The 15,346-nt window shown below is 39.8% G+C and overlaps 1 protein-coding gene across 4 annotated transcripts in view; it reads right to left on the bottom strand.

Moving 5' to 3' along the window:
* Positions 1-15,346, bottom strand: part of TIAM2 (TIAM Rac1 associated GEF 2) — a 123,838-nt gene that overhangs the window by 40,319 nt on the left and 68,173 nt on the right. For 2 of the 4 annotated variants that reach the window (XM_083732045.1, XM_083732046.1), the window contains 5 exons: positions 11,244-11,411; positions 6,667-6,771; positions 5,651-5,729; positions 4,077-4,169; positions 3,543-3,803 (listed from right to left, as the gene is read on the bottom strand). In XM_083732045.1, coding sequence (XP_083588171.1) covers positions 3,543-3,803; positions 4,077-4,169; positions 5,651-5,729; positions 6,667-6,771; positions 11,244-11,411 — 706 coding nt within the window. Of the gene's footprint in view, positions 1-3,542; positions 3,804-4,076; positions 4,170-5,650; positions 5,730-6,666; positions 8,365-8,548; positions 9,799-11,243; positions 11,412-15,346 lie in introns of those variants that run through there. The other 2 variants (XM_083732047.1, XM_083732048.1) reach the window with 2 other exon arrangements.

Here is a 15,346-nt window from a genome sequence, read left to right as displayed (position 1 = left end):
AACTGTGAATCTAAAACGCTTAAGCTTCATACATAGTTTGCAACCATTAGAAGAAATGCTAGCTTTCAGCTTATCCAAAGAGCCACCTCATTTTTCTCTCTCCTCACCCCACCCAGTCCCTGTTGTCTTAGTTCTCTCATTACAGATCATCACAAGATTCCGGGAAAAAGAAAAAAGAAAACCCTAACTAGATACAGATAACCACCTTAGCACACCTGGTGCCTTGAGAAAATCCTCTATTACTACCGATAGAAATGACTAGTCCAGGTTCCCCACACATATAAGGCTTTGACCATTGTTAACATTTCCAGTTAATCTAGGGAACTCCTTCCTAAAAGCAGAACAGGAAACAAGTGTCATGAAGAGGGCTTTAGAGTGCTGCACTGTTTAAAGAACTGATATCCCCTTATTGCAGAACACATTCAGCTGAAATTTACATTGCCCAGTGTTAAACTTAGCTTTACTCAGAGCAGACACACTGAGAGCAATGAACACGACTAAGGTGGGTTGGTTAATTTCAACAGATCTCGGATATTGCTCTAATTAAAAACAACAAAAAATGAATTATCAGGATTCCACAGAGAAGGGCTGGTGCTTCCATGCTATGCTTTTGAACTTCTTGGAAGTACCCGACTGGCCATTATTGGAAACAAAATCCTGGACTAGGTGGGCCTTTTGACCTAAGGGAATCACTGCAGCCATTCTGTATGTCAGAGTTGGAGAAACCTGTGGCCCTCCAGCTGTGGCTGGACTCCAACTCCATTTAAACCAGCCAACATGGTAGATAGGGGTGATGGGAGTTGTAGTCAAGCAACATCTAGAGGCCAGAGGTTCGCCATGGCTGCTGTACTTAAACCAGAGCTGGAAGTAGAAGACCCAGATCTATTTAAATCAGGACTAGTGATTTTCCACAACCTCATGCAGACACAACTAAGATGGCAAAGGTAAAGGTACTCCTGACTGTTAGGTCCAGTCGTGAACAACTCTGGGGTTGCACACTCATCTCGCTCTATAAGCTGAAGGAGCCAGCGTTTGTCCGCAGACAGCTTCCGGGTCATGTGGCCAGCATGACTAAGCAGCACATGGAAACACCGTTTACCTTCCTGCTGGAAGTATCTACTTGCACTTGACATGCTTTCGAACTGCTAGGTGGGCAGGAGCTGGGACCGAACAATGGGAGCTCACCCCAATGTGGGGATTCGAACTGCCGACCTTCCAATTGGCAAGCCCTAGGCTCTGTGGTTTAGATCACAGTGCCACCCGTGTCCCAACTAAGATGGTAGGCCACTGCAAATGAAGTCAGGGCATAAAATGTGAGAGAACATGGGCAGAAAAGGGTAAACTCATTAAGCAGATGCATTCAGTCAAAGCTGTGCTGCCTGTACTGGTTTCTATAACAAGCCATTTGAAAATGCATAAACTAAATGCCGACACACTATAATCTGATAAATGTGACAGACTCTCTCACAGAGATTAATTTAGAATAATTATCCCTGCCCCCAACTTATTGTAAAAAAGTCTGCCTTGGTTGCTGTCTGAATCAGACAGTCAAAGCCAAAATACCTTTTATCCTTTGGTGTCTGGGAACAACATACATTTCTAACAATTTCCTATTATAATATATGGAGATTAACACAAGTTGCAAACGTGTCCCTAAGGAACAATGAATCCGGTAAATGGGCACATACACTTACTATGGCAAATGCACGAGGTAATGCTGGCTTATGATATCAAGCTAACAATCTGAGTGATAGCCCTAATAAAACGAAGAGTAATTAATTAGCACCATAATTTTTGTTTTATGACATGAGCTTTTATATGCCAACAGTCAATTTAATAGTATTTAAAATTGGACTACGACCCATGAGGAAGATGCTTCTTACTGTGCCACAATTCTTGCCATCATTTTTTTACTTTAAGTATGACCTAATAAAGCTGCTATTTTATAATTAAATCAACCCTAGAAAATTCTCCTTAGTGACCTTTCAATTTTTAGAGGTATGAAAAAATCAGACCAAAAGCCCTTGATACATTGAATCAACCACATTAATCACTTACCCAAGAACAACACACTTCAGTTACACTTTAAGCCAAAGTTTAATAGCAACCTCTACTGTAGGCAAGTTGCTGATGCAGAAAATAAACCACATCTCTGGTCAGTGTAGACACTGCGTAGCTAATACAAGTTAGCTCACTTTTTTTTTCTACAGAAGAACATAAAAAGCAGCCATGGATTCAGTGAGTTTGATCAAAGGAACGGTGGCCTATTTTTACTGCTCAAAAATCACCATCTCAATATGCCTTTTTACCCATAGAGGGAAAAAGTATGTATATGGATCATTTCCTCAATGAATGGAAAAGCAACTTGGGGAGACAATTTGGGGTAAAAATTAAAATATGGTAGGATATGAAATGATTAAGCAGCCTCTTAGATACCATTTCTATGGTCAATTTCCAAGTCCCCTGAGGTGGCTTTTTATAAAAAGAAAATGTTGGGCATGGTCATCTGCATCCATGAATACTGAACATGCTCCCATAGTTTCTCCCATAAGGAAGCTGCCTTACGCAGAGCCAGACAACTGGCCCATATAGCTCAGCACACTGACCTTCATCAGCTCCTTCAGGGTTTGGGGCAGCGGTCTCTCCCAACCCTATCTGGAGATACCAGGAACTAAACCCGAGACCTTCTGCATCCAAAACAGATGCCCTGTCACTGAGCTACAACCCTTCCATAATGATTTAGTGTCCAGGAAAGAAATTCTGCTGATCTCACCAAATCAAGGTCCCTTAGGCTGAACACAGCTTATTTGCAATAATTTGTTAACATTTCTCCTAAAAACTGTACGGAATCAAGCAGCTACCACCATCTCCCCTTTACTGCTTCTGCTTCTTTTGCTGCTTCTTTTAAGTGGCTTTCTAGCCCTCCAGACTAGGCCTCCAAATGTGTTTTAAAGACACGTTAAAAAATATATCAGCTACGTTTAGATATTTAAAAAGAAGCCCTGCACTTCTCTCTTGTATAGTCTGCCTCCCCCCCCCCCCCCCGAGGCTTCCAGGGCAGCTTCTTCCCCTGGCAGAAAAATTGCTGCTATGAACCCCAACCACAGAGGCCACAGAGGACTCTTGGGCCTCCAGAAAGAAAGATGCATCCAGGGGTACCCCCAAGCTACGCACTAGCTCCTTCAGAGAGAGTGCAACCCCATCTAGAACATGTAACTTGCCTATCTCCCAGACATGGGAAGCACCCAAGTCTGTTCTAATAGCAGCAGATTAGACTCTGAAAAACATGTCCTCTCAGATCAGCTGATCATATAAACCACTCATTCCTTTTTCGATGCCTTGTTTCTTTCTGTCTTTTTCTCTTTCTTCTTTTTTAAAGGCTAACGTCATTTAGATGACATTAAAATAATTGCATTTGGCCTTTAGGTACATAGAGGACTTTAAAAAGAAGACACCATTCTGATATTATCTAGAAGCAATCAGCTATGACAAAATGAAAAAGAAAGGAAGGAAGGAAGGATCCATCATGAGCACTATCTCACCATTTGCTGTTTTCTTTTTGAAGTTATCCAGAAATTCCTCCAGGAGTTGTGACTGGTTAGGAGGGGGTAGAGAGTTTCTTGCTTCCCTGGAAATGTCACCATCTGACCACGAAGTGCATAATGCACTTTTATTGCAGCCAAGATTTGTAGTCAAAGTCAGCTTCACACTTTTCTCAGAGAACAATAACTCCATCTGTCTGAGGTCAAGATCACACACCGATTCTCCATTTATAGTCAAGATTTCATTGCCCACACGTAACCCTGGGAGCATGAGGAAGAGAAAGTAAAAGAAGATTAAGCATACTGGAGCAGTCAGAAATGTTCAGCTAACCGCATAGCACCTTAATTGTTCAAACCAGTACCCTGGTCTTCATATTATTATATATTAGGCCATGATACACACTTTGATGAAATGAACATGTCTAACCATTATTTTCTCAAGGTTGATATTTGCTTTTTTGTGCAAAAGGGCCTCAATCCCATATATACCTCATTAGAAAAGCCTACACACATATGTGACAAGGCTGCACAAACCTTCTCTGTAAGCCATCCCATCAGGGAGAACATCACTTATGAAGATATGGGTGAGATGCTGGTGTTCATCCACTTGTGCAGTGACCGCAAATCCTGGAGTTAAAAAAAGTAGTGCTGTTTTAAATTAGTCTTAAAACAATTCTAAAAATCAGATTATCAGATAGTGAGTTGAAATACTCTCATAATTGAAACTAATCCTATTTTATATTACGACAAAGGTGTAATTGCCGTATTTTGAATCTGTCCTTCTTTGAGATTTTTAGCTGAGATTTTATCATTGTAGGGGTTTTTTTGTAAACCACTTAATAGGTTTTTTAAAAATGTTAAGTGGCATATAAATTGTATTAAATGAATAAATACGTGTTTGTTTATTCATTCCTTTATTATTACATTTGTATCCTACCTTTCATTCAAGGAGCTCAAGGTGGCAACCATGGTTCATTCCCCCCTTTCCATTTTATCCTCTCAACAATCCAGTGAGTTAGGTTAGGCCAGGCATAGGCATAGGCAAACTCGGCCCTCCAGATGTTTTGGACTACAACTCCCATCATCCCTAGCTAATAGGACCAGTGGTCAGGAATGATGGGAATTTTAGTCCCAAAAATCTGGTGGGCCAAGTTTGCCTATGCCTGGGTTAGGCTAAGAGACTATGACTGACTCCAAGGTCACCCAGAGAGCTTCATGGCTGAGTGGGGAATGGATACCTAGCATCTCAGGTCCTGTGGCCAACACTCTAATCACTACACCACACTGATGCTACATCTTATTACTATTTTGCGTAACATGAGACATGAAAGCAAAATTGTGTTTATTGGATAGAATTATTAATAAAATGCAGAATTTAATTTTTTTTTAATACTGTACTGTGTAGCAAGAAGGGCTGGTGTCTTCAGAAGTCCCATACTCCCTACCAAATGACTTCTACCTCAGTTCATCTTAGTTCCCCTGCCCCACACACATATACTGGCACTCAAAAGTCTCACATTTTGATTCATTTTTGCAGTTGTCCTCCTAAAACGGAAGTTCTGCAGCTACAGAATGGCTCCGGACACCCTGGAGCCACAATTTCCTTCTAGTACAATCAAGGTCAACTAAACAAAAGACTAGCAACTAAGAAGGAATTAGGAATGCCATGTTGGAAGCAACTTCAAATCTTTTCACATGGCAGCTGTTTCCACACAGCAGGCCATTAGTATGAACCAACTCATCAAGAAGATCTGCCTATGTTTTCGACACCACCAGAGGATCAAAAAAGAAGTCAATCTTAACTTGGAAAAAAGGGGTAAATGGCGTTGGTGTAATTTGGGAATATGTTCTCCCACATCTGATTTCTGTTCAAGGTTAGGACACCAGCTGTGATGGGCATCTTGAAGCAGCTAAAGGCTACAGGCCTCTGGCATGACTCATCTACACACACCCTTTCTCCAAAGAATGTATGTACATGCATTGGCAGGTATAAATCTCTGTTACTGAATCTCTTCAGTTTAACTTCTATGACAAGGTTACTATACTTAGTAGTATAGTTTATGATGCACCGGCATCTCTTAAATTTATATTTTGGAAACTGTACTCACCAAAATCAGTTATACCCTCATTCTTGGTCAGATGCACATGATAGATACATAAAGGAAAGATTTCTATTTCATCATATATCTGTAGGAGAGAAAATATAATCTTAACTTTTTAACTGTAGAGAAATACATCCCAAAGATGTACTTAGAAGGAACTCCCAACCTAATCACCATTGGACTAATTTTGTTTCAGCTGCTCTGGGTCACAGTTTCTAGGTAGAGAGATGCCAGTTATTTGATTTACTATATTTTAAACATGCAGGACCCTCAGGTGCCACACTCGTTTGTGCTCATTGTACACCACCTTAGAGGTGGGGGATGCAAAGAGTTGTGAAAGTTAACTTGTGCCAACTATTTATCATTTAGATCAAACTAGACATGCTGACTTTGATCATGTGTCTTTCCTGTTCACACATCAAAAAGGGATTGGGACAGTCAGCATGAAGATGTTCCCCCTGCACCTATATTTTTTCCTCCCCTCCCCCATTATTTTTAATTACATATTTAGCATCAAGTATAATTCAGCCCTAAGCTAGAGCTAGGCATTTCAAATTTATGTCCACCCAATTCACAATGCATTAAGGCTGGCACGCCTCAAATGTTTCTTTCAGAGTGAACCAAGGAAGAAACTGCAACCTTCTACCCATATTTATTACGTAGTCCCATCTGAATAAACACAAATGTTCCTCCTCCAGCACATATAGTGCTTTGTAACTTATTTCAAAGAATCATAGAATTGTAGAGCTGGAAGGGACAACAAGGGTCATCTAGGACAACCCTCTGCAACAATGTGACTGATGAAGAGCAAGTGTTGAATGAGTCCAGCTCTGCTCCATCTTGCAATATTTGTCTACCTTTATCATTTGTGTGTTGTGAACCACCCTGTGACCTTTGGATGAAGGATGGTATATTAATTTAATCAATCAATCAATCAATCAATCAATCAATAATACAAGGGTGCAGTCCAACAAGTAAAAGGTCTGAATAATGAATTGCACATCTTTCATTGTGTCACTTGCCTGATCTTGTATGTATTCGTACACTTCAGGAACATAGTGCTCAATATTTTCATCAGCAAGCCTTTTAAGTTGTAAGCCATAGTGTCTTGGTTCCAGCTGCTTAATCTAATGGATGAAAAGAATATATCTAGAATTCAGAAATCATTTGTAAAAGTCTAGATGTCACAGCAGATGCACACAGATACCAAATGAAGCAACAGCAATCTTCAATAAGCCACTTCCTAAATAACCACCAGAAATAAACTTAAGTTGTACAGATTTCACAGCAGCAGTTTTGTTGCTTTTAAAAATCAAAAGGTTTGTAATGTTTATTCCTGCACATAAAATTAACTGTCTGGTAAGGTGGGTAAATAAACTTTGAACCTTGTTCTCTTCCTCAGTTTAAACTGACATCTGTTAAGTTTCTACAGGTCTTCCAGATGGTTTAGTTCTGCTCAGTGAAACATACACATCTGATGTATAAAATGCATATGTGCACACAGGCTGTTAAGAGAAGGATGTTCTGCATCAGCTGGCTTTTATTGAACTCTTTACTGCCAATTTCCTCTGAGATCGTGAAACATCACCTATTTTTTCCACAACATGTGTTACCTCCAGGAAGCTAAATAACGGAAGAGGGAGGACTTCCCTCAAGAGATTGTCCTTACAGAGTGAAACCCTTGAGGTACTGTTCCTTAAGCTCTCTGGATAAAGCTGAGGTTGCATGATTTCATTTCAAGCATCAACAAATTAACAGCACAAACAAAACAGTTTGTGCACCCATTAAGAGAGAGGGTTGGTACCTATCAGGATCTTCCATGCTCAAAAGGTGTCCTTACATGCAAAGAAGGATTTGATCCAATGGAGGCTGCAACCCTCCATGCCACCTCCCAGGAAGGGTCCCCTCAACCCAACAGAGCAGATGGGAGGGTGCAGGAGGCTTCAGAAAGGACTGGCAAATACTGCCTTCCCCTTCTATTAAAGAATGCCGAAGAAGCCCTTTCTGCAAACACAACTTAGCTCATGGGATCTTTCTGTTGAGTGGAACTCAGCTCATGAGATTGCATCTTCTAGCTACACATTATTCAGTTGAACAAGGTAATTCAGCAAGATTTTAGGCAGAATGTGATTTTTACAAAGCCTGTCACATTTTGATTTATCTGATTTAAATGTGTATTTCTTCACATTTGTCACATTAATTAAAAAAAAGATTGCCAGCACAAAGAATAAAGGATCTATTCCATGAAACCTGGATGAACAAATACAGTGGTACCTTGGTTTAATAACAGCTTAGTTTATGAACAAATTATATTAAGAACACTGCAAACCCGGAAGTAGGTGTTTTGGTTTGTGAACTTTGCCTTGGAATAAGAACATGTTTCGCTTCCTGTTGAGTGTGTTCCATTTGTAAATTGAGTCCCCCACTGCTATGGGAAAGCACACCTTGGTTTAAGAACATTTTGGTTTAAGAACAGACTTCCAGAACGTATTAAGTTCATAGACCAAGGTACCACTGTACTTGGAAATGGTTGCAATCCTGCACAATTTGTAGCAATTTAGTTTCAACTTTGATTAACCAGCAGAAGTTTTTTCAAAGAAAAAAGTACCAGTATGTGGTTGTTATCCAAATAAAACATTTCAGGAGATGTTGATAACCAGCACTAGTACTGCTGTAAATGGCCAAGTTTTTTTTTACAAAATCTCAGTGAATCTTTGATGCTACAAATACAGATAGTCTGCCATAGTCAAAACAAAAAAAATTCCTTCCAGTAGCACCTTAAAGACCAACTAAGTTAGTTCTTGGTATCTGAAGAAGTGTGCATGCACACGAAAGCTCATATCAAGAACTAACTTAGTTGGTCTTTAAGGTGCTACTGGAAGGAATTTTTTTTTGTGTTGATGCTACAAAGAAAGCACTCTTCCTGGTTTGTTTATTTGTTTAGGCAAGCAAGTAAATGAACAGTAGCTTAATACACTAAACTGTATCAATCATCCACCACTATAATAATCCATAAAGTATATGAAGACATGAAGCGGAATGTAAGAAAAATAGCAACATATCCAAATTTGTATATAAAATTAACTGCTTCATGGTATCATCCATTCTTTAAAAGACATGTTTGTGTTATTGCTGCTTTCACATGAGTTTGTCTTCTTCAGCACCTTACACTTGCTAAACAGAACTGCCAAAGGTACATGGTACATTGCAAATGTTCTGATGCAATTAAGCTGCTGAAGTTGACCAGGTCCCAGTTCACACCTTGTGAACTTGACTGCTACAGTTTATCATATTGAGATGGATCCATTTGCTCACACCCTCTCTTCTTCCCCTTTCCATTGTATGGCTAACTTTGGCAAAGTATCCTAATCTTCATCTGTAGTTTAAGCGCTCCCTGCTGTTCAGGATCAGTACTTGGCTTACATATTCTATTTTTCAAAGAGGCCTTTAAACCACTGTTTCCTGATTCAGATGTCTGAGCGTTCACCAAATTGTGAGGTGAAGGGAGAACAGAAAGGAGAAGGGGGCAGCAAACAGGCATAAGGCGACCAGAGGCTACTCATAGGCATCTGACTGGTCACTGTGGCAACAGGATGCTGGACTATTTGGGACATTAGCCAAATCTAGCAAGGCTCTTTTTATGCTATTGTGGCTCAGTTCCCTGGATCCTGATTATTTCCCTTGAACCTGGTCTATGATGAGTTCAAATATTGTTTCTGTGACTATGTATACATATTTGGAAAAGGATAGATTATATTATAAAGCAGTAGTTTTTTTTAAAAAAAGTACTGTAAAGCAATTGGGTATGTGGCTCTTTTTAATGCTCCTGCATTAATATATTTTCTATTTATTATCTTACCTTGCTCTGGTATTTGTATGTTCATTTAGAAACATATTAACCTGATATGCAATAATCTTTTGTTAGATCTAAATAGGAATCTAGAAATCGTCATTCTTATCCAAGTATAAAAATGACGTCAGCAGGTAATGGGGAAGATCCTTAACTGTACCTACTACACAGACACAGGTCAGATTACTTTAATACAGTGGGAGTCAAGCAATGTATGCCCCCCTTTTTGTCCTTATCTACCACCCTTGTGCCAGACACAAATGCAAAACATACACAAACATTCAAACACCACTTTGCACTAAAGAATGAAGATTCCCAGCACTCACCAGAGAAGTATGGAAATGTAAGAAAAAAGAACCAGGAAAGATGTAGCAGAAAGGAGTCAGCATTAAGAGACTGCTTATGAAAAACATTAAAAGTATTCAGAACAGAAAGAAAGATAAAACAGAAACAAAGTTTTAATTGAAAAAGAAATCAAAATAACTTCAGATCAATGAAGTGATATATACAAAAAGAGAAGCTACGAAAACAATCCCCAGTATCCACACACAGATATTTCACCACAAAGTAGTTTATTTTTATGAGAGGTTATTATAGTTCTTCTTCAAGGTTTTCCTTGTTCAAATAGCAGCATTTTCTCAATTTTCCCTTTCCCCCAGGCTTCAGGTCTCTCCCGCCACCTAGTGGCATTCCCTATGATACATTGCCTTTTCCCTTATTAGTTCTTAGAATAGGAAACACAAAGATAAAACTAGAAGCTAAAGTGGGTAATAAGAGCAATTTAAATATATATATTTGTAGTGACTTGGTATAATTAAAGCCAAGTAGTAGTAATGCCAGGAAAAGCCTGATTCTCCCCTCTCCCCTTCTGCTATATGACCATGGGTAGTTAAGGGTGTGCTTGCAATACTGACATGTCCTATTTATGGCACCTAAAGTGAAGCCACTTTAAGGCTAACCTTAAACTGCGAGGCCCGGACTAATTTTACTGGTGAAGTCTATCAATAACCATCAAGGGTGATTCAGAGGGCAACCCCTAGTCCAAACTCTCCCCCATTACACACACTTGCCACTTTGCTTTGCTTATCCAGAAGAGGCACAATAAAAAGCTGAACACACTCCAGTATTATTAAAAACAAATGAATTTAATTGGGATTAATTTGGGTTTTTCAGGCATTCAATGACTGGATTTTGTGTCATATATATATGTGTGTGTGTGTGTGTGTGTGTGTGTGGTTACTTTTTGCCACTGACTGTGATTCTGTGCACATGGGTATGTTTGCATTCAAGTCATTAGCATTTATGAGTGCATTACCCATATTTTACTAAGAATAGATCCATTGATGTTATTGCTTCCTGTATAATGCAATTTTTCTTATGATCTAAAATGCTGTTTCAGTGGTTTTGGAGAAAAAATACATTATGGTTTGGGCTTTCTAAATCAATTTGTTTTTACAGTACATTCTGAGATCCTAGGATTCAACTTTTTCATACCCTGCTTCACTGTTACATATCTTTCAGCTATACTGGGGGCAAAGCCAATTCATAATTTTAGAGACAGAAAAATTTAGTAGGTTAAAATCTACTGGAGGTTAAAATTTACTGGAAACTGAACTGCATTGTGTGCCTTGTCATCTTACACAGAATCCTTTAAAACCATATATACATATTTGCAAGGATGCAACACCTGGGCTTTAAAATTCTAAGCAGTGGGATTAGCCAGACATATTAAGATGAAGAATAATGTACCTTGCATGCCAGAGTCAAAACATCATCTACTCTGTGTTCTGGCTTGAGAGTTAGCATTACTCCTTGGCCGTCAGGAAAGTGAACAGGTGACTGGATGTCCCAAGTATTTTCTTTTGAACAACTTTCTGGAGCTGGGCAGTACACATTTAGAAATTCATCTACTTTCTGCTGGAAGAAAAATATAACAATTTAATAAAGCAGTATCACTTTATAATCTGTATAATCTGAGTGATAGAAGATTGCTAGAATGAAATAATAATGTGGCTTTTGTTCTAATTTCCCATCACCATACCTCTGCCTCCTACATGCTGCACTCACAAGAGACAATCAGCTGACAAGAGGATTACAGGAAAGCACACAAGAATTTGGAGAATAGGATGGATATTGCATGAATACAACCTAAGACGTTCACTGAATCACAACTCACAGAACCATGATACTTAGTTCTATTTAAGGAGGACTGGCCCAATCACGAGGCAATTGTCCAAGATGGTGGTAAACTGGCACGCCTCCCAGGACCCCCACCCACATACCTCATTATTGGCTGGCCAGCTGGGGTTGCCAGTACTCGTCCTGCTGTGGCCAAAACCATCAGGCAGACTCCCACCCAGTGCTGCTAGGCTCTATACCACCACTCACATCACCTCCCTGCCTCACTCTGAGAAAGGACCAAGGTGTTCTTTTCTCAGAGTGAGGAATTCTGTGAGAAGTGACCAGGACAGCTCCTGCAACACTGCTGCACTGAAATAGTGTTTAAATCTTCTTCTTCTTTGTACAATCACTTTCCAGTGGTTGTACTTGATGTACTTACTTAGAATTTCTCATCACAGTGGCAGCAGAAGCGCTTTCCTGGTCAACTCACCCAGAATGCCTCATTTAGAAGAAGGACCAACCCGCTTGGTCCTTTCTCAAAGCAAAGCAGTGATGAGGTGCAAGGGGCAGCAGAAACACCAACAGCACTGCTGCTGCTAATGCAGCAGGAAGTAGGGGGGGGGGAGAATGGAGATGACACAAGGAGGAGGGGTAGGAACTAAGTCACTCTAATTTCAACTAATAATTGTAATTTTATTATTTATAACCGCACCCATCTGACTGGGTTGCCCCAGAAACTCTGGGGCCACACTTAAGATCACTTCATACATGAGGTACATGAAAGCCATTCCATATATAGTCACAATACAAATGTCTGTATCGCACGATCTTGAGCACTCAAGAGTGGAAAATAATATATACGGTAATTCCATTAAATGACCTCTGCTCTCCAAATGAGTTTGATTCTTTATTCTCTTCGTGTGCTTTTCAAAGCGAGAAAGCGATACACAAAAAATATACAGTGTATAAATGATTCAACAGAATCATTTTCAGATGTTCAGATTTGTGTAAATTTCATCAGCAGAGGGCACTCCATTTCAATACTATCTGGAAACAGAAATGTAATGCAGGGGATTCACACTACTAACAGTTTTTGGTGGGGTTTTTTTAAGGCTTAAGTTTCTTTTACCTTCCCAATTTTCAAACCTCAACTACCTTTGTCAAAACCATCCAGGTCCCAGAGCAATGTGATAACAGACAGACACTTGTTCTAAAACAACGCCTAAAATTCATATAGGCGTGAGTCTTTACAAACTGTTTTAGGTTTACTGTGACCAGGGGTCAGTAAACAAAAACATTTGTAAAAGTTTTGATTGTTTCATGGAAACGCTCTATGGTGGTTTACATTTTTTTACTCCATCCAAATTTTCCACCTTTGAATCTAAAGGGGTTGTATTTTCCCACCCAGTAACGTCTGCAGAGTGAGTAATAACCACAGTACTTTATTCATCCATAGCCATGCAGAGGCCCGACAACACGTTCTGTTTTCCATAAATCTATGCCAGGGTTGTAGAGTGTACTATGCTTTGCCACGGTGTTGGTTGAAGAGCAGTTGGTTACTTCATGATTTTCCTGTCTTTGTTTTGTCACAAATTTTATATGAAACACCTCAGAAAACCTGCATGGAACATTTAATGGGGCTGTGCTTCACTGAACTCATCAGGAAGTCTCTTGTAACGGTTCGATTTTGTTTTTCTTCAAAATTTCCTAACAGAATAGGCTTGTTTCCAACTTTGGTGGTTTTGCGAGCTATGATGAATCACTTTTTTAAAAAAAAGTTGTTGGATGAGGCATGAAGGAACTGTAGAAACTCCTACAAATCTGCAGACAGTTATTCAAGTCCTTCAAACGTTTACATAGATGGATTGCCCAATCTTATCCATTTAGCAGACATAAGACCAGTGGCTCATAAACCAAGTTCCACAGAAGGAATAGTTTTGGTTTAAAAATCCAAGCTCATTATGAAATTATAGATTTTTCCACCTGACTTGAAAGCTACTGAGCAATATTCCAATAAATTTTTGAAGTACAGGATGTATGCAAAAAAAAAAAAAAAAAAGACAGTGAGAGGAAAGATCAAGAGATATTCAGAAGACAGGCTTTTGTCCAATTATAAAGTTGCATTTAAAAGATCTCACTTCAAATGCAGCCTTGTCCACATTAGGAGAATAAGGGAGCTGCTTTATATTGAAACAGACCATCTTCCTCAGTATTGCCTGGAGATGCCGAATATTGAACTTGGGACCTCCTGAATGCAACACAGATGTCCTACCCATGAGCTATACAAATAATACTAACAAACCCATCTTAGTATCCCAAGGCATAAGAAGGTCAGATAAAGAGGTCTTCTACCTCATAAGGTAAAGAAGAAAAGAAGGCTGATCGCCGAAGAATTGATGCTTTTGAATTATGGTGCTGGTGGAGATTCTTGAGAGTCCCATGGACCGCAAGAAGATCAAACCTATCCATTCTGAAGGAAATCGGCCCTGAGTGCTCACTGGAAGGACAGATCCTGAAGCTGAGGCCCCAGTACTTTGGCCACCTCATGAGAAGAGAAGACTCCCTGGAAAAGACCCTGAGGTTGGGAAAGATTGAGGGCACAAGGAGAAGGGGACGGCAGAGGACAAGATGGTTGGACAGTGTTCTCGAAGCTACAAACATGAGTTTGACCAAGCTGCAGGAGGCAGTGGAAGACAGGAGTGTCTGGCGTGCTCTAGTCCATGGGGTCACGAAGAGTCAGACACGACTAAACGACAACAACCACCTTATAAGACTTTTCACTGTTTGGGAAAATAATTTTTGAAAGTGTGACATGTCAACTGGCACACTTTGTAGGTGCTGGTGATAAAATGCCTTTTAAGAAAATAATTTAAGCTTTTAAAATTCCAGAATGAACAAGTACGTGAATTAACCAGGGTACTGGATATTAAGATGGAGGTTGCACTTCTATTCCCAAGAAAAAAGAAAGCAAACAGGTTTAGCTTAAGTTTGAAATAAAAGGCCTAGAGTCCTGCTGAGTCCTGTTGACAGGACCATTGAAGTGATGCACAGCCATCTATGCTTATGGTATTATTGAAGTGTTCGCTCATTAAAAGCTTTTCAATTATGACAGCTGGTTTGGTCCTGAAGCCTGCTTACCCCAGAGGAAATCTACATGACAATTTCTTCTTGTAGTAGAAAAATGAGTATTCCTAGCACATGCCCACTAAAGGATAGAGGAAAACACAAAGAGGACATACTAATAGATCAAAAGGAGGGTGGGATTGGAGAGAATCAGTCAAAAAGTTTCCTTTGGTTTGCAGTTCATACAGCTGCACAAGGGTTTAAAGATATACATACATACATACATACATACATAATGACTGCTTCAGTTTTTAAAGACTAAGCTGTATCAAATTACAACCACCCATTTTAAACGAATATTGAATATATAGGTAGCGATGCCCTCTGTTCCTTGTTTGAGGATTAGGATTCAATAGGAATTCACTACAGTGGTGCCCCGCAAGACGAACGCCTCGCAAGACGGAAAACCCACTAGACGAAAGGGTTTTCCGTTTTGGAGGCGCTTCGCAAAACGAATTTCCCTATGGGGTTGCTTCGCAAGACGAAAAAATCTTGCGTCCCCCCGCGTTTTCCCCCCCGCTTTTTTCGCCCTTTTCTTAAGCCGCTAAGCCACTTATCAGCTGTTCCGCTGATAAGCCGCTTAACAGCAGATCGCTGGAAGCTGCTTG

This window comes from Podarcis gaigeae, assembly GCF_964106915.1.
Source record: "Podarcis gaigeae genome assembly, chromosome: 3".
Classification (NCBI taxonomy): domain Eukaryota; kingdom Metazoa; phylum Chordata; class Lepidosauria; order Squamata; family Lacertidae; genus Podarcis; species Podarcis gaigeae.
Note: the sequence above shows the minus strand (reverse complement) of the source record. Positions and strands in the feature narration are given on the sequence as shown.